This window comes from Elaeis guineensis, chromosome 4, assembly GCF_000442705.2.
Source record: "Elaeis guineensis isolate ETL-2024a chromosome 4, EG11, whole genome shotgun sequence".
NCBI classification, from domain to species: domain Eukaryota; kingdom Viridiplantae; phylum Streptophyta; class Magnoliopsida; order Arecales; family Arecaceae; genus Elaeis; species Elaeis guineensis.
In genome coordinates this window covers 11546585-11557899 of record NC_025996.2, presented here as the reverse complement: position 1 = coordinate 11557899, position 11315 = coordinate 11546585, and the positions used below count along the sequence as shown (strand labels likewise).

Sequence of the window (11315 nt, the reverse complement as noted above, 5' to 3'; positions counted from 1 at the left end):
GCCCTAACAAATCCTACGAAAATATTTTATTTTTGAATGTTTAATTTTTTATGAATTCAAATTTAAAAAATTGATTTTATTTTTTAATTAAAATTATATATATATATATATATATATATATATATATGTATAATATATATATATGTATAATATATATATATATAATTTTGCTACAGAATTTTAAAGAATATTTCAGTTTTTTTAAAAAATATTTTAATCCTTTTCATATATTTATGATCGTTTCTGTTATAATTGGATAAAACATGCGTTAATTAAAAATATTTTAATATTAAATTAATAATAATTTTTATAATTAAATTATTTTTTTTTTAAAAATCTTCATCAGTCAATGAAAATGAAGGAGCTATGGATAGAGGTGGAGGAGTGAAAGTAGATGGAAGACCCACGAACATACGAGGGAGTGAAAGAGCCACTGGTGGCAAGAGGCGGCGTGGATCAAGGGTGCGTGTTGGGGGGGGAGGTGTGGATGACCTATGGGTAGCCGTTGGAGGTGATCATAGGCAGGTAGAGGGGTGGACGACCCATGGGGGATCGGGTGCGGACGGCCTGTGGGTGAGGGTGGGGGGCAGGCAAGGGTGCAGACGACCCACGGGTGGTCGTGAGGAGGAGGTGACTGCAAGGAGGGGGGTGCGGGGGTGATCGTAGGTGGTGGGGGGGGCGGCGAATAACTCGCAGATGGTCATGGGGCGTCACCGCAGGTAGGCAAAGGGCGAACGACCCATGGGTGGCTAGGGGGTGTGGCGACAAGGTGTGGTGGCAGACAAGCCGTGGGTGTCAGGTGAGGCTGTGGACCATGGGCGAAGGATCTGTAGGCACACCGAGGGCGGACGACGTACAAGTGCTAGGTGGGGGAGGAGGAGGCATGGGGGTGTAGCAAAAGAGCTGCGGAGAAAAAAGAAATATATATATATATATTTATATATACATTATAAAAAATTAAATAATAAAATCATCATGTGTAATTTTATAATATTTTTTATAATAAAATATTATAAAAAAGCATCGTAACAAATTATATATATATATATACACACACAAAAAAAAAGTGGGGAATATGTATCCTAATAAAACAAAAATAAAATTGAGAGTACAAAATTCTAGCCATATATCAGCTGAAACCAGAATCCTTATTTCATTATTTCAAAAAACAATAAAAGTAGAAGAAAAAATCTATATTAACTATCAATTTAACTAATCTATCCACCGACTGATTTTCTTCTCTATAATAAGTAGCTAATCCAAGGAGTTTAAGGATTTTTTTTTTTGGTAATAAGAGTTTAAGGAATGTTTAATATGCAAGAGTAGTGGGTGAAGAAACTATACTTCAATCAATCCGGAGACAATTTTAAATATTAAAGATAATTATGTCGTGGGACCTAAAATTGTGCTTATCAGCATTTTTGAAATGCCAAGATATCCTTCCAAGAAGGTTATTTGGCAGGTTAAATAATTTTAGATCCATTTCATTTTTTAGGAACACCAAATGGAGCTTGAGTATCTTAACGGATTTCTTTTATAAGCAACACATTATTAGCAAAATTTTGTAAGGATGCCAGTCAATATTGATCTAATTTATTGATTTTTAATCTATATGCTATTTATCTTTGTTAGGAAATGCCCTTGTGATCATTTTACTTACGACAATAGTAACTTTCTTGTTTTGACTCCACCTCTTAGCTGTAATATATTTTTTGATAACGACGGTTTACCGAATCATCTTTTTGTGATATCAGAGATCCTACATTCTATTAATATTTTATTTTTTTTTTCTTCAAAGGCAATTTTTTTGTTTAATAACAAGATTCGTGATCGAGAATTCTTTTTATCCACCAACTCTCTTTCTCTTTCAAGAAAAAAAATTTTTTTTTTCACTTTATTTGTTGCAGTTTTATTTTTTTTTACCAGTTATTTTTAAAATTTTAAAGTTTTTAAAATTTTTATTTTTATCCTAAATTTTGATTTATTATAATTTATTCATCAAATTTTTAAAATATTATAATTTTTTTTATGAGTCTTGACTACTATCTCTCTCTAAAAATTATAACAAAAATGACTACGTACTATCACATGATATATAGTATAAGTTGATGTGGAATTCTAAACTCTTCCTATTTCCTAATTTCTAGTTAAAGTTTATTTTTTTTTTTAAATTAAAACTTTTCATTTTTCTCCATTTCCCTCTATCACTATCTTCTCCAAAACCCCCACTATTTATATTTCTAGTTCTAGATATTTAAGGAGGAGACAAACATATAAGCTTAATATGATTAAAGAAATTTCACAACTTCGATTGACTATTATGTAAGAGAGATTTGTCATCCATAGAATATACTCTATGAAAATTACTTAATTTTTAAGAGTCATGAGATGGTAGCGATAGATTTGGTAGTGGTGGTGGAGACAATCTTGATAATGATGGTGGTCATGATAGAGAATTTGGAGTTGGTAATAATAAAGATGGAGAAAATAATGATGGTGTAAGAGATGATGAAATTTTGAAGAGACAGTGATAAAGAAGAAAAGATAAAATAAAAAAAAAATTTTAAAAAAAAATTATAATGATTTCATATTAGTTCTTTCATATCACATTAATATGTCCCATCAACTTCTATTATATATCACGTAATAGCACATGATCATTTCTATCATAATCATTAGATAAAAATATCAGTCTGAAAAAAATTATAATATTTTTAAAATTTGATAATATGACTATAATAAATTAAAATTTAAGATAAAAATAAAAATTTTTAAAAAATTTAATATTTTTAAATAATTATTTTTTTCTCAAAAAATCATAAACTTTTCTTCACAATCCTCGTAAACCGTCCTCTTGCCGTACGTTATGAATTGATTGATGCAACTCACAAAATTTATTACTGTACACGAATCGAATTTCTGGATTCGATGAATTTATCATGAGTGCATAATAGGCATCCCCAGTTAATTTCCCTATTTTATGGCACCAAAATCATACATGAATAAAATAATATTTTTACTTCCATCTATCTAAATTATTTCTTTTAATAGCAGATTGTTTTATGAGTCTTAAATATACAATGATGAGGATAAAGGGTAAAAGATTTATGTGGCGTCCGCGAGTCCAACCCCTTCCCCTCTCTCACACCTCCGGCTCTAACCTCCTCCGCCCCTGCCTCCCCTCCAGCCTGATTCCTATAATCGCCTCCAACCTATTGAAAGAAATAAATGAGATTCTTAAATCAAATTCAGATAATTAAAATCAGATAAAGTGGTTCCAACCAAAACTAGTTTCCTACCCTGCTACAGCTTTGAGACCATGGCAGGTGCTAGAGATCTCAATCTAATGGATCCCGTATTTTTTTAGAGAAGGAAAATTCTTTATGCACTGCAAGTGGCACAGAATGCATACATTGTTCATGGTGATTGACTCACGTGCAGAATCAGAATGCAGAATGCAAAAAAAAAAAAAATATACAAAACTTGAGAGAATAAGAAAAAATAGAAACTTCCGTATTTTCTTATTTAATATTGATTTGATAATTTTTATATTTTTTACACAATGCCTCTTATTTATTAATTATTATTAATATTATTATCTATTGTTTTATTTTTGAAAAATGTATCTGGTTTAATTGTTGATGTAATAATTGAATCCGCGAGCCACTGCACCGTATCCCTAGCTGAATCAGTGTCCAGTCTGATTCTAATAACGATACTTGTTAAAGGCTGTTTGAAAAGAACTACATATTACTGACCATGTTTGTGTCTCTGGTATTGAAATGGCAGCTAGATAAATTATTCTAGTGGGGATTCATTTTATAATTAAGTCTGATTCATTTTATAATTGTTAGAACACCCCCTGTAAAATTAAAATTGTTCCCAATTGCATTATAACGAATTAGCCATCATATAATATCTTGATCCAGCCAAAATAATAAAGACCAATATTTTGCATTTGTTTTATTGATGAGCATCTAAGGCTCATTAAGACTGAAGGATACTGTGTTTCAAACTCTAAACAAGGCCTCCATGAGTTAAAGCATACACCACTGAAGGATATTGAAACCAACAGTGCTGACAAAATTTCTTGTCCAAGATAGAAATCATAAGTTAACTTGAGAAGCCTTTCTCCCCCTTTGCTGGAAGCAACCTTTCTTAAATTATATTTAAATATCCATTTCTTAATTAACACTTCCTTAGATATTGATAACAGTATTCTGGTATTACAACTGAGTATTTAGATGCACGAAACAAAAGTAAATTGCAAAAATACACCTAATGCCCAATTAAATTACAATAGCTCTCTTGAGGGTGCCAATTTGTGGGGACAGTAAAATCTTTCATTGTGTTTGGTAGGAATGCAAGACGTAGAATAGGGTCCAGTATACCAGAAAATAGGCATAAATCAGAAATAGGCTATATCAAGTCAAACCATCTTGTACCCATTTTTTAGGCATAGAGTATCTTATGCCATCTTGGAATTGCCTTATGCTCAATCTTTATGCCAATTTCATCCCTTTAGACTTTACCCCAGATTTTAATTGTACATTATTGTTTATATTATATAAACATTATAATATAACAATAAATATTATAATTACAATACAATATATCACATAGTACTACTAATAAAAAATATTATTATTCTTTTACTGCTATAAAAAATTGTTCTAGTATTATTATATTATATTATGATAAATAATATCTTTGATATATCATCACATGTTCTATTAATAATAATGGAATAATATAACTATCATTATATTATATTATTTATAATAACTATCATAATATCGGCAAAGAGCCAGCGACAGCGGCCGGCGCTCTCTTGGTTTGTGGATTAGCTGGCAGCCTAGGGTTGGGTATTTGACGTTTTTATGTAGAGGGCCGGCCCGTGGGCTAACATCGAATGGTGACACGATGTGTTGAGTGCGTTGAAAATAAAAATTTTTGGTACACCATAGGTGACGTAGAAAATTTGATATAAAATACATCATTTTATATGATTGATTCACATAGCCATCACTTTACAATGCATATTTAATACTATATTTTTATTTTTTTATTTAAAAATTATAACATCTTGTGGTATTATGATTTTTTACATGCAAGATGTTATAATTTGATCGAAAAAATTATAACATTGTGTAGCAATTATAAATTCTGCATCAAATTATGTTTTCCTGCATGTAGGATGTCATGATCCAGGATGTAATAATATGGACCAGGATGTCATAATATAAAAAAGGTATTTTTGTCCAACCACTTTTCAGTATGCATTTAATGCCCATAATTCTGTTTTTTTGTTTAAAAATTTTGAATGACGAAAATACTCATATTCTTTGAAAAAAAATTATGACATTCTATGACATATTATGACATCCTGTATCAAGGTTATGACTTCATGCATGTAGATTTTCAAAATATGGATAAAATATCATAAATTTTTTTAAAAATTAAAGATATCATTCAAAATTTTTAAATAAAAAAATAAAATTATAAATATTTTATATATTTTAAAAAATAATAATTATGTAGATCAATTATATAAAATAATATATTTTATATTATATTTTTTATACTGCCCGCGGTGCAAAAAAAAATTTCCACGTTGAAAATTTTGTCCTCCGCCCTGGCCGCGGTTTTGGCATCTAATGTATCCTTCTGCATGTATGCCCCTCTCTACAGCTAAGCTTAGAGGAAAGAGCGAGTAATTCGAAATGCAGAAGCATAAAATATTTAAATTCAAAATCGATCACTTCCTCATATCTTTTTCTAATAAATTTTGGGGAAGCGTTCTCTAATTTCCTCCGTTTCACCTTAAAAGGACAGAAAAAGAAACAAGAAATTGGCCGGACCTACGCATTTCTAACCCTATCTACTATTTTTTTAAGGTCAAGTTGGGCATGGGTTAAAGCTTAACCAGACTTGGATCATGAGGACAGACGGTCAAATTAAGTTGAGCCATGACCTTAGACGACAAATTTTGGGTGGTTGGACTTTCTTTTTGGTCAATATAGCCGTTTCAATCAACTTGGGAAGCAAGTCATGGAGAGTTAGGTTAGGTTGAAGGATATATCGTGTTAGGTTATACCGTATCATATGTTCTGACTCATGGTCGGGTATTGGTTGAAGGGTATTAAGTTTGGTTAAGCTATAGGTCAAAGATTTTGTATGTTGTTGTTCTAACTTGAGCCAACAAGTGGCTACCGCTTGTTCTAACTCCCTCTACCACATGATTGACAATAAATTTATATTGCTGTATATTATTTACTCTCACCTTTTCCCTTGCCATAGTACTTTACCACCGATGCACCAACGTCTCTCCCATACAAGCATCAGTGATCCAAGTGAGAAAAGATGGTGAATATGTACAGTTATATGCAATGTAGGTGTAAACTCATGTCTGGACGGGAAGGCCAGGAGTCCAAGTGGCAACCTAATTCCTTGATGTGCGGAAATTTTGTCCTGTGATTGAAATTTAACAATGGAAAAGTTATAGAGTTTTGCTAGAGGCTTCATTTAGCTTGTGGAAAGGGGCTTAGATACAGAGGAAGGTATCTATTTTTGTCAGCAGTATTGGAGAAAGCTGACTCAGGCCCATGTCAAATGAAGGGTATTAGGAGATGGAACAAGTACATTTGAAGGTTTCATATAAATAGTAGAAGATGATATTTCATATTGTTTTTGTTTTCTAAATGATAATGATCGGAGAGCATCACCAATCTATCCATATGAACAATGAAAGACTATCCATGTCATACACCCAAAAGAGGTTGCAACCTTTAGTTGATAGGTTCCTCTGCATTGCATGCAATCTCCGACCGAGTTATTTACAGGAGTTCCAACATTGGCATGATGCATCACACACATGTTTCCAAAAGCGAGAATCCTTGAAAGAAATCAATAAATTGCAAGATGTTTACATTCCCAATCAATGCTTCATTCTTTTAAAAAAAGAGTAGCCTCTGATTGCATTAGCTTGGCCTGTTCTTCGAGTATGCTGTTTCCTCTTTGAAGACATTGATCCTGTCTCAATACTAGTGATTTATTTTGATATCCTACTTCAGAACCATGATTCATATCCTTAACACAATTGTAAGCCAATGCAAAGATCGTTACGACATCAATACTTCCCTGTGATAATCGGGAATCAGTATAGTATTGGAGGGTCATGTACAGGCTCTATGTAGCAGCCCACCTATAGCATGCCAGTGTTGTGAGCGAGGAGTGGATTTGTGCTATTTGAAAAAGATCTAATACGGCAATCACAAAGATTTTACTCATTTTCAAAAGATAAGAAACCTGAATCATGCCTATGTAAATAGATTGATATGTGGATTAATGGAGTAAAGTGACGACCATGCTTGCGAACAAAATCCATGGAAGGTGAAAACTAAGATTTCATAGAAGATTGTTTTTGAAGAAGCTTTCACACAATGAGAAAGAGAGAGAGAGAGGTGTGGTTCTCCCACAGGTTTATGAGGTCAGTCTTGGATGCTATAATGACTTTTGTGACAATTTTGAGGTTCTTGCCATGCCCTTGCCCCCCGTGCATGAGCAGGCGCGAGCACAATAAAATGACCCCATTTTTTGCATTGTTCCTCAATTATGGATATTTTATAGCAGGATATATTTATTTTTCTATATTGTTCATTGGAATAAAACAGTATTTCCAAATTAAATTCTCGATGCTGGATTGCAAGTTAGTAAAAGTAATTTTTATTTAATGAATAATAGTTTAGGCAAAACATATAAAATGATCGTTGTTTCTTTTATAATGATAAATAATGATAATAAAAAGAGCCTATTTTTTGGAATTATCTTTTTTATGAGAGAAAAAGATAGGAAACCTTCTGGTGCTGCAAGAATTCAAATTGATTAATATTTAGTTGCTAGGTAGACAGATATGACCACTAAGCCAAACCCTAATAGTCTTAGTTTTATATTAGAATTTCTTCTAGTAAAATAACGATGGAAGCATTGCACAACATTTACCAAAAAAAAAAAAAGGGACCTCGGTCTAGAAAAAATTCATCTTCCAGAAGGGAACCGCTTCAAAATAGTTAATACATCACATAATAAAAATCCACACTACGCAACGTTGCATCATTAAACCAAATCCTTGAAGAAACATAGGATTGCAAGATTTTCAGGCTTCAAATGTACCACTCTCCTTTCCCTCAAATAATCCTTCGCCCCTTTAGCTTAGGCTTGCTATACTGTACTTCAGGGGAACATTAGCTTGGCTCGTTCTTCAGGCAAACAGCAAATGATCCCCAGCGTTCCAAGATTTCCCAAAATGTTCATCATATCCAACACCATCACTTTGATATAAATGTTTATGTCGAAATCTTCGCTATTGAGATTCAAATCTTTCCAACATGACATTCTCTGCAAACAATATGGTGAACAAAATGAAAGCTAAATTTATTCAACCAGTCCATTGTTGGACATGCTAAACCAAGGTTCAGACCTACTCAATTCTGTGCTTCACCATGCATAACGTTCTCTTTATATTCAAAAAGAACAAACTGGGAAAAAAAAAAAAAAAGTGCCTCACGATTGTCCTGCTTTGGTGCAGCCCAAGACCAACTGCCGTAAGGCTGGGAACAAATGACTCCAAAGAACACTTCACTTGGACTGCTCGGAATCTTTTCAACTTGCACACGAGGTGGGGTGGAACTTGGCAGATTGTTTTTTGCTACCATTGCTACCTCTTTATTTTATTTTATTTTCTCGTAGATTCTTTAATTGATGCACGTAGATTCCGTATTATGTTGGCTTCCATGCCAATGGGAAAAAAGAATTTTCACCGACTATAGATTCCAGGCAACACGCATGGAGTTCCAAATTAGGTGTGCATTATTTAGACATTCATGATCATGGTTATGGGTTCGACACATTGTAAAGCCTTAGATTAATTACTGTTTACACAAAATTATCAAGCAAAAAAAAAAAAAAAAAAGCAATAAATCTGGGGGAAGGCTTCCTCCCTCCAATTTCCATCAGAAAAGAAAGAAACAAAGTTAGTGATGCATGAAGGTTTCAGGTATCAATTACAGCGAAGCAGGTTTGTTCATGACTTGGGAGGCCAGACTTCATTTTCTTTGAAGCCGTACTCTGAAAGTTAGTCTATGACACTCATATTTACAATAGCTAATCCATGATGATCTTGTTTTTGGTCATCATGAAACCATAGCAATTAATATTTTAAATAGATAGTGAGCATGGAATTATTTAGTTCATGATGCTGATTCAATTATTTTTATGGAACGCATTTTCTTAGTATCTATACTTCAATATGCACACATACCGTTGTCGTTCTCCTGTGTGGAAAAGGAAAAGAAAAAGAGCAATGATTCAAAACTGACGGCATGGTGATAAAAGAAGAAGCATGACAAGTAGGGCATGGAACATGAGTCACATCCTCATAGTATTAAGTACTAATTTAAGCACCTACAACTTTGACTCTTTAATGAAAGGTTAGGAATGTGTCCAACACCCACGGCCTCCTAAATATACACCTTTGTGTGAGATCTAACCTACCTTTGGACCCATAACAATGTATTAGGACACCTTCAAGTCATGGAGATCTAAAGGAGAGGGGGAAGAGGGCCCCTTTTGAAAATAACGGGACACAGGATCTCCCTCCATCTCGGCCCAGGGACCCATGAGGCACTCCTGGTTGTCATCACTCGCTCCCCACAAGCCAAGCTCCTTCTCCAAGTATTCCACCCAAATTCTGCTCCCTTCGCCTCTGCTTGGATCCTCATCTAAACTTTGTGGATTCCCATGAAATCCAAGCTCCTCCATGGCCCCCACTTGTGGACTAAACAATCCGGCATCGCCGTCCTGGATCATGTCCCAGATCTCCGGTTCGATGGGTACATCAGGCACCTCCAATGGATCTTTCTCAGCCTCCCTCGGGTAAATGTCGTTGAGCGCTTGTCCTTGTCCTCCTCTGCTGCTACTGACATTGGTTGCTAAGGAATCTGAAAAAGAATTTTGCTCTAGCTGCGTCTCCAATATATTCTTGTCCTCAGTGTCGGTTTTTCGAGGCGAGCTCGGGAGAGCATCCTCTAGCATGACCCACATGTCCATGCTGGGCTCAATGGGAATCTCAATCTTATCCTCCGAGGGATTCATGGAGTCTACACTTGGATTGTTGTGCTCGCTGTCGCTCTTGCCTTCGACTTGATCGGAGCATGAGTGGGAGGTGGTGGAGGAGGAAGACAAGCTTGGCATCTCTTCGAGGTTGTCGGTCTTCTGGCTTCGATCTTTGGACAGGAGCCTCTTCTTCAAGTGTGTGTTCCACACATTCTTGATCTCATTGTCGGTTCTTCCCGGCAGACAAGACGCTATTTTCGACCATCTAAAAGCAACATTGGATCAAGTCAGACCTTCAAAAGCAAAATGACAGGCCTAAATCAAAACTACTCTTCGGAAAGCAAGTGGTGCTTGGTTACTTGAACATAAAGCATACTAATTGGGTTAAGCTTAACATCATACTTGTTTCCAAGCAAGCCATGTAGCTTAATTATGGATTCCTCTTCTTCCTTGCTGAAGTTTCCTCGCTTGATGTCAGGCCGAAGGTAGTTCATCCACCTGAGACGGCAACTCTTTCCGCATCGCAGCAAGCCTGTCAAAACTCAGAACAAAGACTAGTGTCAGTTCATCTCATGTTACTGTTCTATTGTCTGTAGACTTCTGATCATTTTTTTTAAGAATTAACCAAAGTTTAGGCTTGCATCCTTATTGTTGCCATACAAGATCAATGTTCAAATCAATAGAAATGGAGAAGAAGAGACACCTGCTCGTTTGGGAAGAGCACGCCAATTCCCATGACCATACTTCTGAATGTAGGCCATGAGTCTCATGTCCTCCTCCGGCGTCCATGAGCCCTTGTTCAGCCCAACTTTCTCACAGCACGGTGCTCTCCCTCGACCCATCTCTATCTCTCTCTCCCTCTCTCTCTTGCAATTTCTTGTCTACAACTTCCCTAGCTACTAGTTTCAAAGGAAGAGTTAGCAAGTATTTATATAAAGATGGGGGGGTTCATATTGCTGATAAGAGCTGTTTTACCAATAGTCAGGACTACACTCTAGATTCTCCTTACCAAACCCTATTACACAGGGACACACGAAAAGGCCCATCCATAAGACTTTATATAACTTTGATATAAAACATTCTACCCTGTTTTAATGTTTACATTTCAACAAATGCTGCTATATATATATATATATATATATATATATACAGAGAGAGAGAGAGAGAGAAGTTAGTGGATGGAAATATCACCACACTTTTTC

General features: G+C 34.8%; 1 protein-coding gene across 1 annotated transcript; it reads right to left on the bottom strand.

Annotated features, from left to right (window-relative positions):
* Positions 1 to 9422: 9422 nt before the first annotated feature.
* LOC105037388 (myb-related protein Zm1) lies at positions 9423 to 11100 on the bottom strand. The gene is made up of 3 exons (XM_010913061.4): positions 10817 to 11100; positions 10516 to 10645; positions 9423 to 10378 (listed from the first exon to the last, which is right to left on the bottom strand). The coding sequence occupies exons 1-3, from the start codon at positions 10953 to 10955 to the stop codon at positions 9574 to 9576; spliced, it is 1074 nt and encodes a 357-aa protein (XP_010911363.1). The 5' UTR covers positions 10956 to 11100; the 3' UTR covers positions 9423 to 9573.
* Positions 11101 to 11315: the final 215 nt, after the last annotated feature.

Bases quoted from the DNA above. Each gene is read 5' to 3' on its own strand.
- LOC105037388 (XM_010913061.4), bottom strand. From the start codon at position 10,955: ATGGGTCGAGGGAGAGCACCGTGCTGTGAGAAAGTTGGGCTGAACAAG. The intron at 10,646-10,816 runs GTGTCTCTTCTT...GAGTTTTGACAG, and splicing joins TGCTCTTCCCAAACGAGCAG to GCTTGCTGCGATGCGGAAAG. The intron at 10,379-10,515 runs GTATGATGTTAA...TGTTGCTTTTAG, and splicing joins CATGGCTTGCTTGGAAACAA to ATGGTCGAAAATAGCGTCTT.